The 27,980-nt window shown below is 45.3% G+C and overlaps 1 protein-coding gene, 1 long non-coding RNA gene and 1 pseudogene across 2 annotated transcripts in view; 1 reads left to right on the top strand and 2 right to left on the bottom strand.

Moving 5' to 3' along the window:
* LOC144668976 (phospholipid phosphatase 3-like) overlaps positions 1-27,980 on the top strand; it is a 78,761-nt gene that overhangs the window by 38,768 nt on the left and 12,013 nt on the right. The window contains exons 2-4 of the mRNA XM_078531514.1: positions 779-936; positions 14,984-15,264; positions 16,141-16,198. Of these exons, the coding sequence (XP_078387640.1) occupies positions 779-936; positions 14,984-15,264; positions 16,141-16,198 (497 nt within the window). The remainder of the gene's footprint in view (positions 1-778; positions 937-14,983; positions 15,265-16,140; positions 16,199-27,980) is intronic.
* LOC144668980 (uncharacterized) lies at positions 58-13,988 on the bottom strand. Its single transcript, XR_013573575.1, has 2 exons — positions 13,828-13,988; positions 58-1,272 (listed from the first exon to the last, which is right to left on the bottom strand). It is a non-coding gene; the product is annotated as an uncharacterized LOC144668980 (long non-coding RNA).
* On the bottom strand, positions 6,797-7,311 carry LOC144668977 (large ribosomal subunit protein uL5 pseudogene; annotated as a pseudogene).

Below are 27,980 nucleotides of genomic sequence, written 5' to 3'. Positions count from 1 at the left end.
TGATTTTCCAATTGTTTTTATAAAATGTGTAAAACACCTGAAAGAAGACAATTCCTGGACTGGAATAAAAATATCTTTATTTCTATTGACATGATTTCAACAAGTTGTATTTCTGTAGCGCCATTAGTGATGCAGTAAAGTAAAGGAGAGTAACAGACCCTGAGCAGTAAGGGGTGATTTAGAGCAGGGGCCTAGTTTGATGGACCAATAAGGGTGACGATAGATAATCAGCATTAAAACCGCCCCTTTTAGGGGAATGAAGGCCCTTTCCAAATGCCAGGATGAACTAGGCTCTGCCCTCCATTGAATTGCAGATAAACTGGGGGTGCATTTCATCCGGTGTTTCACAAGACAAGGAACAAGCCTAGAGATGAATTAGTCGATTTGTTTGTCAGCAGCCGTGCCCCGTCAGTCCCTCCAGCAGGTGTGTGAAAATTATTACAACCAAATAACTGAGCAAGTTCCAATATTGCTCCACTGTTAGTAGCTCCCTAATCAATCTCTTCACATAATAAAGACAGGAGCTGTGGAAAATAGTCAGCAGGTCAGGCAGTATCTGTGGAGAATGACGGCTTTTGGTGAAAACTGATATAAGTTAGAGATGCAGTGAACTTTAAGCAAGTGCGGAGTTTAGAAAAGGTGGGGGCAGCAGGGGAGGAAAGAACAGTCCATTATTATTGGATTGCCCTGAAATGCGTTTTATGTAGAAGCTAACATGATTCTTTATTTCCAAGCTGTCACACGTAGCTCTTCATTCCAGCTGTCTTGTCTCTTACAGCTTCCCTGCCCTTCTTCATGGTGGAGTTCAACACTGTCAAACCGTATCGTCGTGGCTTCTACTGCAATGACGAGAGCATCAGTTACCCACACAAGGAAGAGGAGACCATCAGTGACCCTGTGCTGTGCGTTGCCGGCATCTTAATCACAGTTGTTGCTGTAAGTTTGTGTATTTCTTCTGTGTGGTTAACATTTTCAGGGACTGTGCCAAAATGGCTGATACTGTTTTGGTGTGTATATCCTTTCATTTCCGATCTCTCTCTTTGCACAAGTAGTCCACTCCTGGCCACCAGGGTAGTTATGAAGTTGCTGCTGGGGAAGAGGGGAGTTTGGGTAGGGAAGGCTCAGTCACATCTTCCACTGGTAAATACCAACGTCAGTCCCACTTGGAAGAAACTCCCTTCTCAACGTGAAGAGAGCTTGAATAGCTTCATTGTCTTTATTCCATTCCAAAGCGATTGACGATTCAGGAAGATGGTGGGCTCTCTGCAGTGGCTGTGGCAGATTGCTTATTTATAAAGAATACATTTATGACATCACAACATGCAAAGGAAATGTGAAATGATTTGGGAGTTTTTATACAGCTAAAGTATTCATCTGATCCCAGCTGGACCCAGGAGGCAGGTGTTGGGTGAGTGAAGTGGTGTCCTTTATAGATGTACTCTTACAGGGATGTTCCCCGAGCAAGTCAGCCACACATGTTCTTTCATGGGGGGGATGCTGTTTCGACACAGCGAGGAGGGGTCAGAGGGTCACACACCATCAGCATCTGATGGGAAAACCTTACTCCGGTTCATAGAGTGATGTGCAAGCAAATTTGCACTAAGTATCGTTACTTATGGTAAGCGACAGAATGGGAACAGAGCTCTGGATTTGAAAGCCAGAATACAATGGGGCTTCACATTCTGCTCTTATTCAGATGGTGCCAGTTCAACATTGCGCTGGGAGCATGGCATGCACACTGGCGTTACACTGGCATGCACAGTGGCATGCATGCACGACCCCTTGTATCTGTGGCTCTCAAAATACAATACTCCTATAAGGCTAGTGAATCTTTTACTGATTGAAAGAGCTGGTTTCATAGGAAGGTGTGGCAGCGAGACAGGTCATTACGATAGGGAAAGCCAAAAGCAAAGTACTGCGGATGTGTTACAGCAAGGCATTATAATGGGATGGGGCAAAACATGGTAATAGACAGGTAATGGGATGTGGCTTTGCAATGGTAATGTCAGCTGTTTCAACCAGTAGGGCAACGGCAACTTATATGACACCTTTAACATAGTTAAAAGCCCAAAGTGCTTCAAGGAGCATTATAAAACAATGCATGACACGCAGTCACATGAGCAGATATTAGGTCAGATGACCAAAACCTGGGTGAAAGAGGCAGATGAAACCCAAGATCAACCATGATCAAATTGAATGGCGGAGCAGGCTCGATGGGTCATATGGTCTACTCCTCCTATCCCTTGTGTTTGGGTGTAGGTTTTAAGGTGTGTCTGAAAGGACAAAGGTGAGGAAGAGAGGTCTTGGGAGGGAATTTCAGAGCTTGGGGCCTACACATCTGAAGGTGTGGCCACCAATACTGGCGTGATAGAAACTGTCCAGATATAGTACCACAGGCTAAATAGAAAATAACTTTACATTGACGGAAAGCCATTATAAAACAAACCTTGCGTCAACACTTGAAACACTGACTCGGAGCTAGCATAGAGAAAATGTCAGCACCAGGATCGAGAATGAGTACAATAGGACAGGGAAGGTGAGAATCAAAAAGAAGGAACTCAGGCTGTCAAGCCCTTGATCCCCATTTTCTCAAAAGCTACTGTACACGCACTGCCCATTCCCTGTAAGAGAGCACCAGAATTTATAGAAATTTTAACAAGACCTGTTTAAATGGAAATAGGGAACATCTGTCCAATCTGATTGGAGGTTAACCTTAACACAAGGTTATATAAAGATGTCATTTGATGAGGAACAGATGCCGGCAATTTGTCTAACAGCAACTACTTTAACCCAGTGGGTGCTGTCACAAAGCCTGGAAGTGTGTACAAACCCCAGACAGAAATAAAGAACACTAGTTTTGGCAGCTGACACTGATTGGAGGAATATTAAATAATAAAGAGACACGGCTTAATGTGGACAATTGCTCTCACACCAATCGATTCCTGATCTAATTAAATCAGTCGGGGTTATTACTATATGGTGAAAGGCTATCAGTTTCCATCAGGGTGTCTTAATTAAGCAAATTAAAATAATTTATTAACAGCAATTCATTTTCATTCTCTTGGCTGAATATTATTAATGGGACTACATTTTTTAGCAAACAATTCTCTTGCAATTTTATTTTGAAGTATTGGCATTGGACCCTTTTAATAAGCAAGCTGCTGGAGGATATTTGGGGCACGGTATTAACCAAGTTGTGTGAATTTCATTTTGTATGTTTTTAAACGTGTGTTTTTAAATTTATCCTATGGTGCCAATCAAACAGCCCCACTTGATCGGCACCACACCCACAAACATTCACTTCCTCCACCACCGACGCACAGTAGCAGCAGTGTGTGTACCATCTACAAGATACACTGCAGGAACTCACCAAGGCTCCTTCAACAGCACCTTCCAAAGCCACAACCTCTACCATCTAGAAGGACAAAGGCAGCAGATAGATGGGAACACCACCACCTGGAAGTTCCCCTCCAAGTCACTCACCATCCTGACATGGAAATATATCGGCCGTTCCTTCACTGTCACTGGGTCAAAATCCTGGAACTCCCTCCCTAACAGCACTGTGGGTGTACCTACACCACATGGACTGCAGCGGCTCAAGAAGGCAGCTCACCGCCACTTTCTAAAGGGGCAATTAGGGATGGGCAAAAAATGCCGGCCCAGCCAGCGAAGCCCACATCCCATGAATGAATTTTTTAAAAAAATATTGACATCACAAGCAAAGCAGGCTATAGTGCTTATCCCTAATTTCCCTCGAGGCTATGGTGATCCGCTGCAATCCGTGTGGTAAAGGCACTTGTACAATGTTGTTAGGGAGGGTTTTCCAGGATTTTAACCCAGTGCTGATGATGGAACAGTGCTACAAGTCCAAGTGCGACTTGGTGGAGATGGTGTACCCATGCACCTGCAACCTTTGCCTTTCTGGGTGACGGAGATCCTGGCTTTGGGAGCGGCAGTCGAGGAAGTGATTGGGATCTCTGTAATCTGTTGCAGCATGCAAAGAAAGAAGGAGTGATTTGAATTACTACAGCATCTTTCGCAACCTCGGGAAGTCCCAAAGCTCTTTACAATGAATGAGGTACTTTTGAAATTGAGTTCACTTGTAATTTGGGAAGTAAGGTTAACCTTTTGACTGAATTGTCAGTAATTCAGTGAGGCACCAGAGTGAGTCTGAAACCATAACCAATCCAATGTGTACATGCATAGCTGTTAGTTCCAGAGTGACAGTGGAGGAAAAAATTAGCACCACATTTTGTGATGGGATACATTAGTTTAAACATTTAGTATGTGGTCCAAGCACTTCCTGTACACTGACATCTTTTCTTTGGTTGAGACGGTTTAGTGGGATCAATGGTTTGTTAGCATCATCAGGCAGGTCGTCTATGGTGACGCAGTCATCGCAAACCATGTGTTTGTGTTTAACATAAACTCTGTCAGTGAGAGGGAAGTGTAGAGAAACCCAGAGCTGAGTAGCTGAGTTTTACAGTTTTGCGGGGGGGGGTGGGGGCATATTGCTAGCCTCACCGCCAACCTGATTGGCCAGCAGCTCTAGCAGTCCCTGCAATGCCAGGACTCCGTATTGGGCGCTGTTGGGGCTACAAGCAGGTTCCAGAAAGAAGAGCAGCGGACCTGGAGTAAGGGAGATCCTGGGCTTTTAGGGTGGGAATGGACCAGGCACCTTTAGGGAGGGGCGGGGATGGGTTTTGGAGTCCGGGTGGGGAGGCACAAAGGCAGGGGGGCCTGCCCCCAATGGGCACAGGGCACCCCCACCCCCGAAGGGTGTACCCTCCCTTCCTCTCTGCCTTTTAACCAGCTGTGTTTTTCTAAAAACAAGGATTGTAACCCTGGCTCACCCGCCCACATCAACTGCATCGTGGGTATGGTATTCTGGCCAATTGGCTTGTTAACCAATGGGCTACTGAGCTTGTCATATTTATCAAAATGGTGGACGGGGCTGCCGATTTCGGCACCGCCCCTCCCCCGCCCCCCACCGCCTACCGCCTTACACGGACTGGGTGGGGGGGTGGGCGGGAAGGTGGTGGGCTAGCCATCCATCATGTTTTACATGCCCCCCGCCCCCACCAAAAACACACCCGGCAGTGATGGGGGCGGGGGTAAATCCAGCCCCCAGTGAGAATTGTACTTTTTTGACTCTTTTAACACACTGGTTTCCAAATGTTAACCCATTGGGGCCCAGGTGGTTTGTGGTGTGTTCACATGGTGACCCACAGCTTGCATCTTTCTCTGTACTGGCAACATGTGAGAGGATTTGGGAGAGAGTCATCAGCTGTGCTTCTGTTGGGAGGTCAGACAAATGCGGGGCCGGATTAACCTGGAGTGAGTGGAATGCCGCTCCCTCCCGCTGATTGGCTGAGAGCGCTGGAGGTTTGCCCGGGCTGTCCAGAGCGGTGACATGCAAACTCCGGGACTGCGGGAGCTGCTGGCCAACCAGATTGGCCGGCAACTCTCAAGGGAGGTCCCTCCCTCCCGAGGGGCTCCAGTCCCATTCGCTGCTTGTTTAGATCTCCCCTAAGGAGTCCCACAGGCTCAAAACGTTAACTCTGTTTCTCTCTCCACAGATGCTGTTAGACCTGCTGAGTTTTTCCGCAGTATTTTATTTTTATCTAATTGCCGCGGAGCTGTCTAATTTTAAGTCGGTCAGTTTGAAACCGAATATTGTAGCGTGATGGGGGTGGGGGTTCAAGCAATACACCCACACCAATCTCCTCCCCCCTCCCCGGGCCATAAAATTCAACCCTGGGTTATTTTTATGCTCCCCCCTCACTGACGAGTTATATATTAGGCACATGATTTGTGACTATTGTCCCACCACAAACCACCTGCCCGGTGATGTTGACAAACCACTAAGTCTTTTCAAGCAGAGAAAATAACATTAAATTACCAAGAGACATTAGCGTACAGGAAGGTATAAACCCAGGTGACTTAGCCCTATTTGGGCTTCCCTTCCTTCTTTGCGTTTGTCCTGTTTGAACTTTCTTGTTCTCGGAGTTTTGAACAAGGCCATTCTTAATAGTCTTTTAAATCGGAACACAACACATCCAGCAGCTTGAGATAGCTGCGGATACGTGTAAATATGTGTTTGAGCAATATCTGAGGTTTCTGAGGCTATGTACCGTTGTGGTGCACAAAGGCATCAAATTTGATGACATCTGACTTGGGCCTCGGTAGAAGGCAGGCAGCTGGTAATTTCCAGATTTTAGACAGAGGCTGAGCATCACCTGCACGGATTTTTGAGTTTTTTTTTTATTCATTCATGGGATTTGGGCTTCTCTGGCTGGGCCCAGCATTTATTGCCCATCCCTAATTGCCCCTGAGAAGGTGGTGGGTGAGCTGCCTTCTTGAGCCGCTGCAGTCCATGTGGTGTAGGTACACCCACAGTGCTGTTAGAGAGGGAGTTCCAGGATTTTGACCCAGCGACAGTAAAGGAACGGTGATATATTTCCAAGTCAGAATGGTGAGTGACTTGGAGAGGAACTTGCAGATGGTGGTGTTCCCATGTATCTGCTTTAGTGGTTGTGGGTTTGGAAGGTGCTGTTGAAGGAGCCTTTGTGAGTTGCTGCAGTGCATCTTGTAGATGGTACACACACTGCTGCTACTGTGCGTCGGTGGTGGAGGGAGTGAATGTTTGTGGATGTGGTACCAGTCAAATGGGCTGCTTTGTCCCGGATGGTGTCGAGCTTCTTGAGCGTTGTTGGAGCTGCACTCAACAAGGCAAATGGCCAGTATTTTTTTTTCACTGTTACAAAATAGTTTTTATTGCATGTTCCGTGTGCTCTTACTTTCCAGGCAGGAGGATAGCATCATATTTCTGCAGAAACCACCTCATTGATTCCTCCTTGGAAATCTTGTGTTTGCACATCTTCTCTTCACCTTCTTTATCAGAAATGCCGAAACCAGGCCGCCCCATCACCACATGGGAATCCAGGCCATAAATTCCAACACTAGGGTCATATTTGATGCCCAGATCGATATGCTCCTGGATCCTAAAGCCAAAAGTTCCCAGTGTTACAGAAGTTGCTCTTTCTCAGTTCATGTTCCCGAACCTTTAGACCCTTCTCTAAAATTTCCTCAGCTTTGGCTCCACAGATTGTGCAATGAACAGCAATCTTCTCATTTCTTCAAACCCCAAATGATCGCACAGTATAGCGAGCTTTAGAAAACACTGGGATCTGGCCAGTGAGTTGCTCCAGCACTTTAGCAGCTCTGGTGAGTCCATCACCACTTTCACCTCCACAGCTATTCAGGCATAGCTTCCTAAAGCGGAGCTCACGCATAGGATTTTCCTTCTGTTCATCCCCACAGCAGCTCCACAGCAAAATCACACTCCTGACTTGTGCCTTGTGGATAGTGGGCAGGCGTTGGGCAGTCAGGAGGTGAGTTACTCAGCACAGAATTCCCAGCCTCTGGCCGGTTCTTGTAGCCACAGTATTTATGTGACCACTCCAGTTCAGTTGCTGATCAATGGACAGATATTTTGCTGGGGTTTCATTCATGTTGTGGGAAGATTTGCAGATTGAGACATCCTAGGATCTGACTGGCTGCATTAATTACTTGGAGTTTCCATCCATGAGCTACTTGATCATAAAGCACAGGTCTCTGTCTTTGGGGGGGACATTACGAGGCTGAATTGCCAGTTTTAGCTGAGTAAAGTGTTGAACTCTCTCTCAGATTTGAACATTGTTGAATTACTATTCAGAGGGTGTGTGATGGTAGGATATAGTGTCACGTGGTAATAGTGTGTGTGTCCACAATCTGCAGAATCTTGTGTGACAACTCCTTCTATCAAACGTACATAATGAGAGCCAGCATTAGTGTAGCGTCCCATCAAAATGAGATATTGTTCGTGCTGAGTCAGCTCATTGCTGCCTGGAACCAGCTTGGTTTTGGCAAGAGGCAGAAATGATTCTTTCACCAAGTGTCTTACTGCAAATAGAAGATGTAATATGTTCACAAATTGGCACAATGCACCAAGACAATTTGCTGCTTCAGTCACATTGGCTGCAGCTAGTCCAGTTCACAAAACCTGTGATCCATCGCTTGCTGTTTACTGCCGCGCATTATCTGCTCCTCTTGTTTCTACATGCCTGAGCCTTGCTCATGTTGGTACAAAGTGCAACCCCCACTGAATAGCAGAAAACAAAGTGAGAATGCCTGGAGCCCAACCCTATCAATGGCTTTGGGAGTTAGTGTGAGTATCCCAGGTTGTTGTGCTGAATTAGCTGCTGTTCACTGGGGTGCTGATGGGGGGGAGTAGTACAGCTGCTTTTAGTACCTCTGGGCGATAAGCACAATTCAGCCAAGAATCTTTATTTTTCCCCAAAAATATACATAAGAAATAGGAGCAGGAGGAGGCCATTTGGCCCCTCAAGCCTGCCCTGCCATTCAATAAGATCACGACTGATCTGCCCCAGGCCTTAACCCCTCTTGCATGCCAGCTCCTCATAGGCCTCAACTCCCCGATATTTCAAAAATCCATCTACCTCCTCTTTATTTATAAAATTTGTAAAAGGACATTCAGTAACATTCAATTTGAAATGTTTTGTAAAGTTCAATAGAATTCCACTTTTCTCCATACAACCGTGTTTCACTCTGAGGTGGTATTGATGTTTGCAGTGTACATCCATGTCAGGCATGCATCCTGAGGATCCTGTTCCTGATCACTACCAAGCAAAACTTACTGAAATGTAGGTGCTGAGTGACTCAACTGTGATACCCTCACTATTGTAATCTGTTTACACTCGTTGTTGCCGCCAATGCAATGAGTAGTAACTGCTTGGTCAACATATTCCACATTGCATACCATACCACAGGAAAGCATTCAGGAAAGGGTTAAAATGGGAGAAAATAAAACTGAAAAGGTGTGCAACCACGGTCTGGCCTTCACAGAGCCGGACTGAAACCAAATGACGCAAAGGCGGGCGGAGTCTTGAGGAATGTACAACTGGTATTAGATTTTCATAAACTTAAACTGGGTGAGAGATTAGACAAAACTTTTCCTTCCACAGGGAGTTGATTTGGAATCAGTTGAAAAGAGCTGGAATAATATCTATGAAGAAAAGGACTTGAGTAACAGCTGGAGATATTTAGAAGCAGAGGCAGGGAAGAACTTAAGGCTGAATTTTCACTGTGGGGACATGATACAGAAACCGGGATTGTTTCTGGGTCCCAAACCCACTCCTGGGGGAGCAAACAATCACTGGTTGGGATTCTGATCGTGGCTCCCCCTTATTTGCTAAGGAGCCAGATTCCCCTGTGCAGTTAAGGGTAGCGGGAGGGCCTCTAGAAGCTGGAGGGCCCATTAGAGCCTTTCCAGCTCGAGTGGTGAGGCAGCCCTCAGTCAAGGGTAAGTAAATGGGGGGGCACTTCAAGGTACTTTTTTAAATAAAAGAAAAGCAGCCAGATCGCCGTTGAGCAGGGGGTAGAGGTGGAATTCCTTTATTGGCTGTGCTTCCACCCGGGCAGATAGGGAAGGCAAGTAGGCCTGTCTGGAGCACTGACAACCCCAGCTTACAGCTGGGCCTCTCGCATCCTCCCGTTGCGTTGGAAAACTGGAGGCTGATTGGAGAATCCCGATTAGGCTCCAGTACATCTACTGTTAACAGACTCTTAATGAGTCCAATTGGCTGCCTGTCTCGTGGGCGGGGGTGGGGGTGGGGGTTGGGTGGGGAGAGGGGGGGTTGCAGCCTTTCTGGGCTGTGAAACTGCCTCCCCAAAAATTGCAGGCGCCAGTATTTTTGGGCCCCATCTGCTAGCCCCCAACCCTGGGGGACTCAAATCCTGTCTTTTAATGTTCGCTCCAGTAGGGAATCGAATGTTGCTGGTGGGAGAGCGGCTACCCTGATCCAATTAAACCTGGGGCAGGATCTTATGGGCCCCCTTCACAGCCGGAGCGGGTCATTACCCCGGTGGGACTGTAAAATCCCGCCAGCGTAAAACTCCTCCCATGGATTCTGGGCGGTGACAGTTGATTGAACGTTTTTCTCCTCTGACTTTATTTTGTCATATCGTTATCCTCGTCGCAATGTAGAATCGCGTTTCATTGTTTGATGAAGTGCATACCTAAATTTTTGGTGCAGTGGGGGGGTGGGATTCAGGGGTGTGTGTGAACTGATTATTTATTCTCCATTACCACAGATCTTACCGGGTGTGAAATGTGCTTCTTTATGTCCCCTTTCTGGATCAAAAGGTTGTGTAATACGCAGTAAAAGGGTGGCTCCTGAATATAGACTCCCCTTCTATCAATCTCACGGCTGTGCAAACAATCCCCTTGCACTTTAAAGGGCTACAAACTGGAATAAAAGGACCAGTGAAATGTGAAGATACCCCCTTGAGTAAACTGCTCATGATCCATAACTGATGAGGTCATATACATTTATAATGGAAAAAAAGAGTATTTGCACATTGCATTAATTCAGTAACTTCAGGAGAACATGGAAATAGTTACACGCTGAGGACAGTTCACTGAAGATCAGGAGGAAGCTGAACTAATGCAGTTAGTGTGACATTGGAGGAAATGATTAATTTTTCTGCAGATTGTGGACTCTGCAGGGTGAAGGATGGTGGGAGAATGAGTGGGACCTGCATGATCAGCAAGAATTTCATCAAGGCATCCAGATGATATCATAAACCTCAAGTATCTGACTTGAGAAGCCTGTGAATCTCTACCAAAACCCATCATTAAAGCTCTTGTGTTGAATTTATTTTGTTAATAAACAAAATAAAATTTTGCATTTATACACAACTTACCATACTTCAAGGTGCCACGAAGCACTTTGCAGCCAATGAATCACTTTATGAAGTGCAGCCGCCCTTATGCGGCCAAATGCCATGGTCAATTTGTACACAGCAAGCTCCCACAAACAGTAAATGACAGGCTGATCTGTTTTGGCAGTGTTGATTGGGAAATGATTAACAGCTAGAACACTGGAATAATTCTCTGATGCTGTGGGACCATTAGCAACAACATTAACAGATAGATGGGACCTCCATATTTTTCTTCATTTGAGGGACAATGACCTGGAGGAGGATATACTTGCCTTGGAGGGAGTGTAACAAAGGTTCACTATACCGATTCCTGGGAGAAGAGGATTCCATAGAATTTAGAAAAATTAAAGGTGATTTTGTTGAAACATATAATCCTTAAGGGGATTGGTGAGGTAGATGCGGGGAGAGAGTATCTCCTGCCTGGAGATAACAGTCTTGGAATAAGGAGTCAGCCTTTTAAGACCAAGACGAGGAGAAATTTCTTCTCCAAAAGGCTGGTGAATATTTGGAATTGTCAGGGTTGTGTCTGTTCAGTCTTTGGGTCAGATTGATAGATTTTTGGATCCTTTAGAATTAAGGGACATGGGGATGGGTGGAGTTCATATTGATAGGTGGAACAGGCCCAAAGGGCTGAATGGTCTACTGCAGCTATTCCTTATTAATGCCCTTACTACATTTATCACTACCATGGTACTGCAATGGAGTTTTAATCTAGACCACAATGTCGTCATTGAACTGACAATCAGACCAGACTCAAAGGCAAAAAGTTCTATCAACTGAGATTATTCTGATATAACAAACCAGAATCAGTATATAAATTCAAAAGCAGATTGCACCATGGTTCTGCCTTGGAGTCAATAAGAAACTATTGAGATTTTTTAAAAATCTTTCATGGGATGTGGGTGTCGCTGGCTGGGCCAGCATTTATTGCCCATCCTCAGTTTCCCTTGAGAAGGTGGTGGTGAGCTGCCTTCTTGAACCGCTGCAGTCCATGTGGTGTAGGTACACCCACAGTGCTGTTAGGGAGGGAGCTCCAGGATTTTGACCCAGCGACAGTGAAGGAACGGCGATATATTTCCAAGTCAGGATGGTGAGTGACTTGGAGGGGAACTTCCAGGTGGTGGTGTTCCCATGTGTCTGCTGCCCTTGTTCTTCTATATGGTAGTGGTCACGGGTTTGGAAGATGCTGTCTAAGGAGCCTTGGTGAGTTCCTGCAGTGCATCTTGTAGATGGTACACACACTGCTGCTACTGTGCGTCGGTGGTGGACGGAGTGAATGTTTGTGGATGGGGTGCCAATCAAACGGGGCTGCTTTGTCCTGGATGGTGTTGAGCTTCTTGAGTGTTGTGGGAGCTGCACTCATCCGGGCAAGTGGGGAGTATTCCATCACACTCCTGACTTGTGCCTTGTAGATGGCAGACAGGATTTGGGGAGTCAGGAGTTGAGTCACTCACCACAGGATTCCTAGCCTCTGACTTGCTCTTGTAGCCACAGTATTTATATGGCTAGCCCAGTTCAGTTTCTGGTCAGTGGTAACCCCCAGGATGTTGATAGTGAAGGATTCAGTGGTGGTGGTTAGATTCTCTCTTGTTCGAGATACTTTAGATCACTTAATTCATAGGTTTATTTAGGATATCAGACACTGAAACAGGCCATTCCGCCCAACCTGTCCATTCTGGCATTTATGCTCCACTTGGGCCTCCTCCCATCTTTCCTCATCTAAATCGATCATCACAACCCTCTAATTCCCTTCTTCCTCATATGTTTGTCTAGCCTCCTCTTAAATGCATCGATACTATTTGTGAGCTCCACACTCTCAGCGCTCTTTGAGTGAATAAGTTTCTTCTGAATTCCCTACTGGATTTCCTGGTGACTATCTTATTTTGATGGCTCCTTGTTTTGCTCTCCTCCATAAGAGGAAACATTCTCTTTATCAGAACCCCTCACACTTTCAGAAACCTCCATTAGGTCACCCCTCAGCCTTCGTTTCTCAAGGGATTCAAAGAGGGATACCAAAGGGGATTTAGTGGGTATTACCAATTATAGGGGGAGTAGGAATCATACATTGTAGAATATATAACTTCTATATTGCACCCTTTCTGTTCCCAGACCTTGGATACAAACAAGAATGAATATGCACTTGCACCAGTATCTGTCTCAAAGGGACATTTTTATTTTCCTACCTTATTGACCAGTTGCCATTTCAAAATGTTCATCATATTGTTTGACATGGGCTGCATTTCCTTCCCATTCATACTCACTGGCAGAAAAGGTCCTTGGTATCAGCTGTCAGCGTTTAGGTATTTACTGACTCTTGTCATGAACCCCACTCCAGGATTTGAGCTCACATTCCAATACTGGGAACTGTATGGTCAGAGGTGTTAAGCTGCTGTCTTTCCTGTCTGTTTTTGGGGTTCGGGTGGATGTTAAAGAAGCCATGGCACTATTCAAAGCTCCCCTGGTATTCAAGTCAGCATCCATCTCTCAGCCGACATCACTAAGAACAGAGTAACTAGCCATGCAGCACATTGCTATTTGTGGGATGTCACTAGTGTATGTGGGTTGCCATGTCTTTCCCTTATAACAAGTCAATTTGCCACCAAAGTCACTAATTGTCTGAAATATTTTGATAATATAAGATGTTACAGAAGGTGCCCTGGAGTTACTTTGTACGTTGATTGCCAGAAATCATGGCTGACTCAGTTGCAATCTCTTGGGCAATCTGTGTAGTGATGTTTGGCGTTTAATATTACTTTGAAGGAGTCCTCAAACACCTGGCAGGTGCTGTTATCTTGCATCTATATTGTCGTAAAACTGCTGTAAGAATTGTTATATTCAGACTCCTAAAACAAATGGCATCGTAAAACTGGGCAGACCACAACTGAGGGTACAAGGGTTGTGAAGCAGCAAAATCAGCTAAGGGCTAGAAAGTGGGTCTGAAAGGATGGACAATATTATGAATATTGCACCAAAACACTAACTTGCAGTTGACTTGGAAAGTTTAATGAAGCAAGATATTTTCTGCACATCCATTGCTCTTACCTAGAACAGAACAACCCCCGAGCGCTGCACAGTGAAGTAATCCAGTTGTCTTGCCGGTCCCTGCTGTGTGCTTAGCGGCGCAAAGGCTGTTTTCCCAGACCGGAAGGGGTTAATAAACTATAAATCTACGTCAGCAGTTTGTTCCTGTAAAGGAATTCCTGTCGTTATTTACATGTTTGATGTCAAACTGTACAGGCCTCATTTCATGCTGCCTGCTCCCTGTGTGATTAATGATGTGGGGAAGGAACTGTTGCTCATTCCTGTGCCACAGAATTTATCTTGGCATTGGACTCGCACTGACGTCACAGCTGTCTATTCTGCCTTGGAGGCTGTGAATTTGACTTTGAAAAGATCTGTGGAAAACACAACTGGGAAGGATGGGGTCAGATCAGTCAACTAAAATGTACTTCTCACTGTGTGGACACAAATAGAATCTTGCTTTATTTGGTGGGGATGTTTATTTGAAGGTAGCACAAAGGTCAGCATGTACCTTTAACATACAATCATGATATTTACTAACTGTACAAATACAGTGTCAAAGCCTTGCTTGTCAGCTACCGAAGCAGACCGAAAATGCCTTAATATAACAAGGGCCTTGTCTAACTTTGTGTCCTTGAATTACAATAACTAAGTTGTTAGTATGTAATGAGGCCACAGGGACCCAAGTTTGAGTTTCACAGGATTTGAACTGTGGGATCAGTCAGAGATAAATCCCATGGGGAAGAGTTCAGCCACATTGAGATTTTGATTCTTGTTTAGATAGCTTGCATACACAACAGTCGAGGGTTCACAGCCATGAAGGTACACTCATGGTAGTGGACTTCAGTTTGGATAGCATGAGTTCAACTCTCTCTTACTTGACCATATTGATTTCTGCAAATTTTAGTCCAAACAGTTAAGGGCGAAAAAACTCTGACTGCCCTGTTCCATGACAACACATCCCCACCCAACCCCCAACTCCCCTCACTACCTTCCCCAGCCACTGCACCCTCCTGCATATTCTGAACTGTCTCATGTCCCCAGTGGTGCCCATAGTAAGATGACAGACGGGGAAGGATGCAAGGGTAGTTGGTGGGGGAAGGGGGTGGAAAGTTGAAGATAACAAGCCTTGCAAAATCTTACTTTTTCCTTTTCTTTCTGTCTTGTTCTCCCACAGATTGCCTTTGGCGAAAGCTATCGAGTCCGATTCTTGAATGAGAAAACAAAGTCATTTGTCTCGAACCCCTACGTTTCGGTGATATACAAGCAGGTTGGCTGCTTCCTCTTCGGCTGTGCAGTTAGCCAGTCCCTCACCGATCTGGCGAAGGTTGCTGTTGGGAGGCTGAGGCCCCATTTCTTGGATGTCTGCCAACCGGATTTCTCAAAAATTAACTGCTCCAAAGGATATGTTGAGGAGTACGTTTGCAATGTGAAACTTTCAGCAGAAACCGAAGCTCGGTAGGACAGCCCTGTTGATCTTGGATTTTTGCTTTTTAACTGATGCCTCTTTCTCCTATATCGCTGGCCCCATCCCCACCACCCTCTTTGCTCCCTTAGCCCAAGATATGAGGTGGATGATTTGTCTCGCCACTGCTGTTCTGTGCCTAGTTGGTCAAGCCCGCACATCGGGGCTGGGTGGTTGTTGCTCTAAGTACACTGTCTGGCGTCATTATAGAACCATAGAGATCAGCAGGGCCCCCAGGTTTTATCTGTCACCCAAACTGGAATTACTGTTCTCAGCTGAAGGGTGTTCAATTGGCTTTGATGGCTGAGGGGGAGGGTGAAGATTTACAAAGGTGATGCCATGTGGGTATACTTTATCAGCAAAGGATGAAAATCTGGGTCTCTTTCCTCTAGAAAAAAGAGAGCTGAGGACTGACCTAATAGAAGTATTAAAAATCATGAAGGGTTTTGATAGAGCGGCCACAGAGAGAATGTTTTCCCTCATGAGGGAAAACCATAACTAGAAGCCATCAATATAAGATAGTCAGCAAGAAATCCAATAAAGAATTCAGAAGAAACCTCTTTACCCCAGAGAGGGATGAGAATGTGGAACTCGCTACCACAGTGAGTGGTTGAAGCAGATAGCATCGATGCATTTAAGGGAAGCTAGACAAAAATGTGAGGGAGAAAGGAATAGAGGGCTGCGATGGTAGATATAGACAAGCAGTTACAGGAGGAGCATCGAGTGGGGCATAAACACCGGCATGGACTGGCTGGGCTGAATAGCCTGTGAAGGACACGGAAAGTCTTTTAACAATTATTTTCTTTCTGATACAAAGTGCTTGCCCTTAACCTGAGTGTCTCACTCTGAGTTCTGTGTTTTATTCTTAGGAAATCTTTTTACTCTGGACACGCCTCCTTTGCAATGTACACCCTGCTCTATCTGGCGGTAAGTGTCTATTAGGCATCTTCCATTGGACACACAGGGCCTAAACATGATCATTGAAACATGCCATGGAGTAGGAAGAAGCAATATAATTTTTTCGATAAAACTATGCAAGCTCATACATTTAACCATTTCCTTGCTAGAACTGTTAAACTTTGAGCTGCTTTGTTTAGGTTTGGATTTGTATTGAGTAGCATTCCAATTGTGCGAGGAATGCATAGCATTGATGCCAGAATCTTGGCATTAAAATGGGCCTTAAACCCATGAGGGCAATAGAAGGTTAATCACTCTGTGCATGTTTGTTCCCAGTGTGTCACTCTATTAAACACTCAAAACCAGCTCTGTTGTGGGGGAACATGCTGTTTGTAAGCCTGACACCAGCCTCTTAAAGCAACTGCTCTACTCGGACTTGGTCGTGGCAGAAGGACCCCAGGAGGACAGTGGAAATGCTTTAGGTAATGTCCTCAAAGAGGACTTCCCTGTGGGTGTCCCTGGCTTGTGCCTGGCCAATATAGAGAAGGCTCATCCAGGAAGGCACTGAGTACATCGAGAGACTTTGTCAGGAACCTGCAGAGGCAAAGTCGACGTGTCGACAAGAGCGCACGAACCTTTAAACAACCTGTGTGGCAGAGTCTGCGCATTGGCTTCTGGGTGGCTGATAAGTCCACCAAATCAGAGTGGAAGCAAGTCATCCTTTATCCCAACGGGCTGCCTTAGGAGAAGAGGAAGAAGACTGTTAAATATAAGCCTGGAAGTAACCATGCATGACGTTAGCTTATGAATGTTTAATGTCTTCCTGTGGCCAGCCCAGCATTTATACACTAATATCCAATAGGGGAGGCGATGACATAGTCTTATTGTCACTGGACCCAGGGTAATGCTGTGGGGACCCAGGTTTGAATCCCATCACACAGATGGTGGAATTTGAATTCAATAAAAATCTGGAATAAAAAATTCTAATGATTGTCGATTGTTGTAAAAACCCATCTGGTTCACTAATGTCCTTTAGGGGAGGAAATCTGCCGTCCTTACCCGGTCTGGTCTACATGTGACTCCAGACCCACAGCAATGCGGTTGACTCTTAACTGCCCTCTAAATTAGGGAAACTAGGGTGGGTAATAAATGCTGGCCTAGCCAGCGACGCCCACATCCCATGAACGAATAAATTTTAAAATCAGTTATTTTATAACATTGAGGGCTGTTGTCGAAAGATTCCAGTAGAGGTGGCACTGCAGCACGATGAAAGTGTGTTAAAATTAACTGAAAGATGTTCTCTCCACGTTAGCTTCATGAGGCAAAATTAACAAGGTTTTATCCACATGTTGCCTGGATTTCACTCAACACCAGTGTTGGCATGCACAGACTAAAACTGAATCATGTACAGCATATCCGCTGTAAACTGCATTGTTAGCAAAGTGAGTACATTGGCAGGCGACGTATGTGAACACATTTTTCCCTTAAATGTAATAAGTTTTTGAAATAAATTACCAGGGAACAATATCAAAGTCAACAGTATAAATGGGTTCAAGAAGGTACTGGATGCTTTCCTGGAGGGAGAAGGGATTGAGGGCTATAGTGAAATGATGTGTAAACAGGCTGTTCTTTGGAAGAATTGACGTAATTGTTGGACGTCTTATTCTAAAAGCCCTTTTGTCACTAAACCTGTTTTTGATAAATGCAGTAACTAATGACGTTTTATTTTACTTATGAAAATGGACTGTGATGCTTATCATAAAACCACATCAGTCTGGATCAGAGGAATTGAAAAGTCTAAAGTGCGGCTAACTCAATTATTGGTTTGCATGAGAGCTGCTCTCATTCTCTCCCTCTCTCTCATTTTCTTTCTCCAATATTACGTAAAGATGAATAGAAAAAAGATGTCTTTGTCAAAGAATGGAAAAGGAGTTTTACTGCATCACAGGAAAGACACCCTCAGCTGCAAAAGGCTCTCAGCTATGAAGCAATGTTCCCTTTGTTCAGTCAAGTGTTTTATTCTCGCTCTGTCTGAACCTGTTGTTTTGGAGTCACATGGAGCTGTGTTGGTATAAGTTACAGGCAGCTTTTCACAGGGTTATGATGTGCTACCTCGAGGGACCATTTGCCCCCAATTCCAGTGAATGAGTGGAGGCTGAACCTATTTATAGCCACTATTTGAATACAGCCATTGCTTCATTTAACCCTCAGCTCACAGGAGATAACTGATTAATCACCTCATCCTGGGGTACAGCAGTATTAACAGCCCCAGTGTAGGGGTAAAGATGAACAATGCAAACAGCAAGGGGAAAGGTCATATGGTTTCATCTAGTCCCATGCAACGTTTTCTCACAAATAAGTTCTGTCCATTTAGTTGGGACGTTTTATTACATTAAAAGCAACAGGAACAGTAACATAGCAGTAATGTTACTGGACTAGCGGATAATTGGAGAGTGGTTATTGGAAGCTGCAAGATATAAGTGCAGTAACACAGCCCAGTTAGTGTGGTTATCAGTGTTATTCTCTGGTGTGAGACTTTCTTAAACCAGAAGCTAGATATTATGTTGAAGGTGACTGCTATTTTTGGCCTGAGTACCCACACAGTCCAATTGTTGTGAAGATGGCATTGCGAGTGACAGCTGTCCCTTTTCCATTTTAAATGCAGCACCATTTCAGATGGTGCTCCCAAAGGGGCATGAGTGCCAAGGTGAGTACAGTCACCCATCCCCTGCTCCTATTGCAAACTGGCCCCAACAGGTTTCCACCTTCCCCCATAGCAATATTGGAAACATCACATACAAACACTAATGGGGAAGGCTTATAATACAAACTGTGCTACAAACACAACTGTTCTGGGCACAACTGAAACAAGATTTAGTCCAGGTCACATGCCCTACCCTTCATTTATGAGGTGAAGTTAAAGCACAAACTCACTACATTTAAAAATATCCTTAAAACAGAATCAACTCCAACCCCGCTAGCAATCTACATGCAAGGAGTTAAACAGTAACAAAAACACCATCTCGCGTTTGTCTTATTGTTTATTCACAGGATGTGTGTGTCACTGGCTAGGCCAGCATTTGTTCCCCCACCCTCACTGCCCCAGAGGAAGCTGCGTTCTTGAACCACTGCAGTTCCATGCAGTGTAGGTCCGCCTGGTGCCATTTTGCTGTTGCAGTTTAATACTTTAATACTTAGTGTCTTTTCTAGGTCATTTCAGGGGGCAGTTAAAAGTCAACCCATTGCTGTAGGTCTGGAGTCACATGTAAACCAGGTTGCATAAGGATGGTAGATTTCCTCCTCTCATGGCCATTAGTGGATCAGATGGGCTTTTACGACAATCCAGAAGTTTTGTGATTACCGTTCCTGAGACTAGTGTTTTTTTCCAGATTTACTAATTGCTACCATGGTGGGATTTGAACTTGTGTCTGAGGAGCATTAGTCCAGGTCTCTGGATTACTAGTCCAGTAACATTACTGCTATGTTACAGTTCCCGTTGCTTTTAATGTAATAAAACGTCCCAATTTCGCAGGAGCATTAGAAAGCAATATTTGACATTATAAAGCAATATTTGACACTCAGTCTCATAAGGAGATATAGGGGCGAATAACCAAAAGTGTCAAAATAAATAAAGTAGGCTTGAAAGGAGAAGAGAGAGGTAGCTCTCACTACGTGTGACTAATAGTATACAAAGCATGGAGCATGAATTACACACATGGGCATTACACATTTGTTTGTTCCTGTTTAATGTAGTCGAAAATTACTGAGGCCAGTGAGTCAGCTACTCTGCAGGGTAGTGAAACCTGGAAAGCAACACACATTGTGCTTTATGATGTTCAGTACAGGAGACCGCCACTTGATATGATTCTGATTAATATAATGTTCCACTTCAACTTTAGCACTCTCCTTACACCCACGCACCCTGACGAACTTGCCTTTCAGTGATGCAATACAGAAACATTTGTCTTTATACTCCCCACTTCCTGTCTGCTTGCAGCCTCCAATCTGTTCCAGTCAATCCTATGCACAAATTATTCATCTCACAGGAAAGAATTGACTAATAATTCCATGTGCTGCATAACCTATCCCTTTTGATGATTTTTATCAGACACTGACCTATTGTCAGCAATGGAGTGTTCCCCAAACCTCCTGATGCCTCCAAGATACTGAGCAATTAGCCTTTGGAGGGTGCAAGGTACACTATTAGCTTATTGAGACCTCCAAACTAGGTAAATCCCCACTGTAGAACTTCACATCATAAATACACAGAAGTGTAGTTAATTCTGACTTTGTTCAATTGTTTGGTGCTGACTGTAGTTGGTAATAGTTATGGCTGTATTTGAGACGAGAATTAATAGTTTACAGTAGTTAAGTAGTTTACAAAGGACAATACAAAGGACCTACCTTTGTATTGATGTGATGTTGACCGCTGTCCCTCTGCGTTGTCTTGTTCATCTTTCCCAGGTGCTGTCCTTGTCGTTTTCTAAGAGGGTTCTCAACCAGGATGGGAGCTGCAAGATTTCAAACCTAAAAAAAAGGGGGGGAGTGGGCTGGTGATGTTCAAAGGTCTGACTTTCCCTGTTGAGAGACAGGAACATTGCCCAGTCAGAATGGGTGTCATTTTGTGAGGGGATGATGAGATTGCGCTGGGAGCAATGGAGCGCCTAATGTTACCGGGCAGAAGGCTGGGATATTGTTAAACGTGGGCCACATTGGGGTTCCCACCATCCTTCCATTGCTGTATCCCAAGGACAAAGGAGCAATGTCAAAAACACAATTGATACTTTCTGCTCAGCTGTGAGTGCCGGGAAACCCGCTCAGTGTGCTCTCTGATCGAGGAAGCTGGTTTCCGACTCACTGTGGAAGCTGGTGCTGTATTTCCAAATGCTAGGAGTGTTGGTCCCATTTAACTTAAGTAAAATAGCCATAAATATATATATTTAATTGTAGAAGTAATGTTCATACAGAGAAAATATTTGTATTACTGAGTTTGGTGGAATTTTTATAACACGTAAAGGGGGGTCTCAAAAGCAAAATGGTTGAGAATCTCTGATCGACAAGATCCTGTCCTCATTCACTTACTGATATACCCTTCCTTTTCCCTCTCTCTCTCTGCATCTTTCTACAGCTAATTTCCACTAATCAGCAACTGTTCTTTGTTCCCTGGACATCCACATACAGAGTTTCTTACAACCTTTGTACTACTACAGCTATCCTTGCCTACAGTATTTAGTCAAAAAACAATTGATCTGACAGGGATCTGTTCCAGCTGAAGGCTGTGTCATTTAACCCTTTCAGTGCCTGATCCCTCCAAACACCTGGGTTTCATTGCAAAAGCTTTATGGCCCTTTTTATCTCATCCAGGTCAAGGTTTATAGCCTCACGTCAGATTTTCCAACTGGATCTAACTCTACTCACAAGATGATTCAGTCTTTCCGCATCACTAAACCTGGCACTACATCAGCCCTGAGGCTTGTGCCTGCGTCATCTCCATGTTTACCTTGTGTCAATGTGATTTGAAGCAGCACACAGCGCTCCAGGTGCAATCTAGGCATGATTTTAGCAGCATCAACATCCTCCTCAGTGTTTGCTGCTGCTCCAAAGGAATTAAACATGCTCTTGAGGTGAAAGCTTCAGCTCAGGGGTAGCACACTCATCCCGGGGTTAGAAGATTGTGGGTTCCAGTCCCAAGATAGGGAATTGAGCTAATAATCCAGATTAACAATTTAGTGCAGTACTGAGGGAAGGTTGCACTATTGGAGAGGCTAATTTAGGTCTTTTCTGCCCTTACAGATGAATGTTAAAAAGATCTCGCACCCGTCATTTTGAAGAAGATTAGTGTAGTCCTTCTGGTGTGCAGGCCAATATATACAAAATGTACAAAATTGTGAGGGGCCTGGATAGAGTGGATGGGAAGGGACTATTTACTTTAGCAGAGAAGTCAGCGACTAGGGGGCATAGATTTAGTGACTGGTAGAAAGATTAGAGGGGAGATGAGGAAAACATGTTTAACCCCAGAGGGTTGTGGGGGGTCTGGAACTCTCTGCCTGAAAGGGCAGTAGAGGCAGAAACCCTCAACTCATTTAAAAGGTGTCTGGATGTGCACCTCAACTACCATAACCTGCAGGGTAGCCCTGGTCCCCATAGTGGACCAAATGCTGGGAAGTGGGATTAGGCTTGGATGACCCGATGGGATTAGGCTTGGATGACCCGATGTGATTAGGCTTGGATGACCCGAAGGGATTAGGCTTGGATGACCCGATGGGATTAGGCTTGGATGACCCGATGGGATTAGGTTTGGATGACCCGATGGGATTAGGCTGGATGACCCGATGGGATTAGGCTGGATGACCCGATGGGATTAGGCTGGATGGTCCGATGGGATTAGGCTTGGATGACCCGATGGGATTAGGCTTGGATGACCCGATGGGATTAGGCTTGGATGACCCGATGGGATTAGGCTTGGATGGTCCGATGGGATTAGGCTGGATGACCCGATGGGATTAGGCTTGGATGGTCCAATGGGATTAGGCTGGATGACCCGATGGGATTAGGCTGGATGACCCGATGGGATTAGGCTGGATGACCCGATGGGATTAGGCTGGATGGTCCGATGGGATTAGGCTTGGATGGTCCGATGGGATTAGGCTGGATGGTCCGATGGGATTAGGCTTGGATGACCCGATGGGATTAGGCTTGGATGACCCGATGGGATTAGGCTTGGATGACCCGATGGGATTAGGCTTGGATGACCCGATGGGATTAGGCTTGGATGACCCGATGGGATTAGGCTTGGATGACCCGATGGGATTAGGCTGGATGGTCCGATGGGATTAGGCTGGATGGTCCGATGGGATTAGGCTTGGATGACCCGATGGGATTACGCTTGGATGACCCGATGGGATTAGGCTGGATGGTCCGATGGGATTAGGCTTGGATGACCCGATGGGATTAGGCTGGCCAAGTGGCCTCTTTCTGTGCTTTAAACTTCCTATGGTTCTATGGGCGGAATTTTACAGCCCTGTTGTGGTAGGATCGGAAGATCCCACTGGTAGAAGTCCACCCTATGATTCCATATCCCTGAACCTTCATCACTTAAAACAAAAGCGATTATCTGGTCATTTATCCGATTGCTGTTTGTTGGACTTTGCTGTGGGCACATTAGCAGCTACATTTCCCCACATTATTAGCATTGACTGCACTTCAAAACATTTAATTACCCCAAAAAGTTAGTGTCTGCTGGAGAAGAGCAGAAAACCTGACTGAACCCAAAATCCATTGGAAAGCCAGGAATCCGGACACATTTGGGAAAAATTGAATTTTGATATTGACTGGTTCTTCCTGTGGAAACTCACAATTTCCTGCCAGGAAACTAAGCAAAAAAAGAAAAACATGGAGGAAGCAAAGGGTGGGGCCTGGGGTGGGTGTCTGGTGTTAGATATGATGTAGAAAACCCAACATAACATTAGTGGTTTAAATGCAAAGTTTCCACATTTTGAACAAATTGGAACCAACATTGGCACAAACGTGGATTGGTGCTCATGTTCTGGGCTAAGATATGAAACCAACGCAAGACCTTCTGACATCTTTCCATTAGGGGCGACATTCTGGCCTCTTTTCTCCTTGATTTCATTTTTTGCACTGCTCCACTCAACATTGTGTTGCACATAGCTGAGCACCGCAAACGATCACAGGACAATCCTGTGTAGTTGAGTATTTGGCACAGTGTGTCTCGCTAGGGAAGTTGTCGGTGGGAAACCTGAAGCAATTAAGCAAGCAGGAAGACGACAAATTGTCGCCACCCCCTCTCCTGAAGCAAAATGACAATGCTTCAGGCTGAACTTTGCCATGGTGCACAGACACACCCATCTGAATACTTGATAGAAAATTGTGTTTATGAGGAAGCTGTTGACGTTTGTCGCTTTTTTAAATAGGATAGAGTTCCCCTTTAAATAGAGCAGTGCTTCCCTTTCCAAACAAAACACCAACTCTTCAGGCTATTTCTACCTTCACACTAGAGCTTCTCAGCACTAAAAATTCATCTCTTTAGAAGCTGTTGTGCGGGTGGGGCTGGTATGACAGGACTTCCAAGTGTCGTCCGAGTTTGGTGTAGATCACGTACTGTTCTCTAGTGCCAGGATTCTACATCCTGTGATGCTGGGTTTGCAGGAGGAGAGACCTGACCTTGGACTGAACGACCCTGTTTTAGGCAGGGATGATGAGCAGATAGGCGAACATTGCAAAATGTTATAGTTAAATTGTGATGCAGCGTTGGGTCCTGGACGCACACACTGGTCACCTGTTGGGCTGAAATCCATTCCTCCACCATTTCTATGGCTTTCCTGTGACATTCACTGTTGCTTTTTGCTGAGGCTACATTCTCTGCCTCGATTCCCATAACTGATTTGCTTCTATGGGTTTGGTTTTCTGTGACCCTGCTGGGAATTTTTCATTCCAGTCACTGGACAGGCTCTGATCTGGTTCTTGCCCTGCACTCTCAATTCTGCTAAATTACTTGCCGAATGATTTCTGCGTTTCGTTTGGTACCTGTAGCAGCTAAGCACTCATCTTTTCAAACTCCACCGTTATCCTTTGCTAGACAGAGCTGAACCAGCTCAAGCTCTTACTGCTGCCTCTGATCATGTGTCCGCCTCATTTCTATGTAGTTCAGACCACGTCCCTCTTCTGCTCTGTTAACCAAGGTTTTACCTTTCACCCTTGGCTGGCTGTCTGGACATATCACTAATTGGTCCTTGTCTTTACCCTGACCTTTCCCCTCTCTCCTGTGAATGGAATTCTCTCTGGGACCATTTGTTTGCACATTTTGGCCACTGCTCCAGTCCTGGGCTCATTACTTCTACCACGAAAGCAAAATGCCCTATACGCTGGAAATCTGCAATAATATCAGAACATGCTGGAAATAGTCAGCAGGTCAGCCAGCATCTGTGGGGAGAAAATCAGAATGAGTGTTTCAGTGAAAGATCACATCCTGAAACATTAACCCTGGTTTTTCTCTCCACAGATGCTGCCAGATCTGCTGAATATTTCCATCATTTCCTGTTTCTATTTCATTACTTTCTACCTCCCTTTTTCTTTTCTCAGCCTCTCTCAGACCCTCCATTTCTTCCTCTGCTGCCTGCCACCCCCATCCCCTTCCATTTCCCTCTTATTGGGTGCCTTGCCCTCAATAATCCCAATTCCAACCCATCTCGCCTCCTCTGCTGTCCTGTTCTCCGGCCCCTGTTCTAGGTTGGAATCCGACTTGGATAAGCCCACAGCTGCTGAGTAACTGACATCCCTAACCTCCTTTCTCGCTGACCTTTACCCCCCCCGCCCCCCCAACCCAGTACACCTGCCACTGTCACAAGCACAAGATTGGAATACTTTAAGGAGCTAAAAATGAATTGCTGCTCAGTGTTGCACATACAGACAGCTACTCTGAAGCAGCAGCCGTTTTGCACACAGCAAGTTGCCACAAATGTTTATTCTTTGTGTTACTGGCTCAAGGTGGAGCCTCAGTCAGGAGATCTGAAAAACTCATTGTCCTGAAATGTTCAGTATCTCTGAGAAGGCAAATGGGGTCTCGATTTATTACCTGTTTTGACTCTCTCACTCAAGCACTCAAGTGTTTTGAGGCTCATGCTAGAGTAATACTAGCACTTTTTCAATCCAGGGTGTCTAGGGATTCACTCTGTCCAGACTATTCCTTCCACAGACCAAGTATAACTTGCCCTTTTTTGGCTTCCACTCGTACTGTGAGATCATTACCCTGGGTCGACTGGCTTCATGAAAATAGCAGAGGAATTTTGTCCCAATTTATTTATTCTTAATATTGTAGGCTAGCAAGTGTATGTGTGATGGGTGTGTGGGACTTTGCAGGATGGGATACAGACAGAGTTTTGGATGTGTACAGAGCCAGAGATGGAAGGCCAGTTTAAGAGCCAATTTCCTTTGTGGGAAAACTAACACTGTTCTGTATATTTGAGGAAAATGGGATCGTGGAAATTCTAACCTATCCTGGTTGAAAGTGCGGGAGGTGGGGGGGTATAATAGTTAACCCTGACCTCCGTCTACTTTATAAACGTTATGGAGATATGATGTATCTGTAAACAATAACCTGCCCCTCAGACCCCAGATCCCACCAAAAAAAATCCCCACAGCACCAGGTGAACCAGGATTTAAAAATTCCACTAATGAAAATGTTCTACTTTTGAACTCGGAAGGGTTTAGCATTTCAACAAATGAGAGAATCAAATATATTTCAGCAGGAACATTTCCCTGCTCACGGTATAAAGACGATGCGTGTATTTTGATATATAAATGATGATACATTTTGAAATGATTATTGTCGTCCCATCAATAGTTGTTATGCTGCAGGGGAAATTTAATGTCCTCCCCCCAGGCGGGTTTGGAATCGGAAGGGGTGGTGGGGGTGGGTGCGAGAGATGGTTGCAGTGGGGACCCTGCCACTTTCCTGCCTCTGCACCGATTAGATACAGGGCGGGTGGGCTTGTCCTGCCACCAATTGAGGCCCTTACGTGGGAAATTAATGCCCATTTAAGGACCTCACCCTCTGGCCACTTGTATTCACCCAGCAGCGGGAGGGACAGTCACCTTGCGGGAAACCCTGTTTACTTGCAGGCTGTCAGGGTGGGTGGGGCGGGGGTGAAGGGGCGCTTGACAGGCACTCAGTGCGTGGTGGAGGGACTCAGCCTTGGGAAAGGAGAACCACCCCTGCCCTGCCCTTTCTTCCACCCGCCCCGCCCCCACCCCCTCCTGCGACCCTCACCTCTCGACCCCCCCCCCCATCCTGCCCTCACTCACCTCTAACCTGGGTCCCTGGTGAGGGCATTGCCAGCGGCTACCACCACTCCCGCTGGCGCTGACAGAGGTGAGGAGCTGTTGGCCTGTGAATGGCCGACAGCTCTTGGGAGAGGGGGGAATGTGGGATTCCCACCCTCCCCGGGGTCCTTGATCCTGTATAACACAATGGGCCTTCCTCAGAGGAGTCGAGACAGGACTCTCGCTGACCACATCGCCGGAATTAAATTATGCCCTGCATTTCCCTAGTCTCTGAATCCATCTGCTTACATCTGCACGTCTAAAACTCAGGTCACTGGGTTAAAAATGTTTAAGATTCCCCTGAGTTATTCCAACATGACCTTTTAATCTCTGGGAGGCATGTGGTGGTGAAGGTGTTTTGAGTGGTAATTGGAAGTGAGTGATCAGTGGAAAGCAGGCTTTTCTGGTTCTCTGAGGACAAGATACTGACAAGGGACTTGCATGTCACGGACAGTTTATCACAGATGAGTTATCTGGAGCCCGCTGTGGAATGTCTGTCTGATTGAACAGACATTCAATCTGTTGTGGTGGGTGAACAGAGGGAAAACAGAGACTAAAAAAAGAGAGGAGGAATTTTTGTTTGTACAAAGTAAATCTAGACTCTATCAAGATTGTTTCTTGGTTTGTACTCGTGTTGCCTGATATTTACCCAAAATCAGGGGCTTTGTTAAAATAGCAGAGGATTTCATAGCAATTTATTTGTCCCTAATATTGTACCATCTTCAGCATATTCAAGTTACGTATTTGTTCCCTAATATTTTTCGAACTAAACCAGATATTTTCTGATCAGTATATATGGGACATGTGCTTTTAGATGTTGACCTGGACTTTCCAATCGGAATGCCAATGATCACTTATTTGAATAAATGGCTTGCTGCTTGGAATTCTAGGATGTTAAGTCCAGGGAAGTAATAATACATCATGAACAGTTAGCGATACAATATTTCCAGCACTGGAAAAGAGGATGGAA

The sequence above is a fragment of the Cetorhinus maximus genome, chromosome 28 (genome assembly GCF_964194155.1).
Source record: "Cetorhinus maximus chromosome 28, sCetMax3.hap1.1, whole genome shotgun sequence".
In the NCBI taxonomy this organism is placed as follows: Eukaryota; Metazoa; Chordata; class Chondrichthyes; order Lamniformes; family Cetorhinidae; genus Cetorhinus; species Cetorhinus maximus.
The sequence above is the reverse complement of the archived record's forward strand: the minus strand, read 5'-3'. Positions and strand labels throughout refer to the sequence as shown.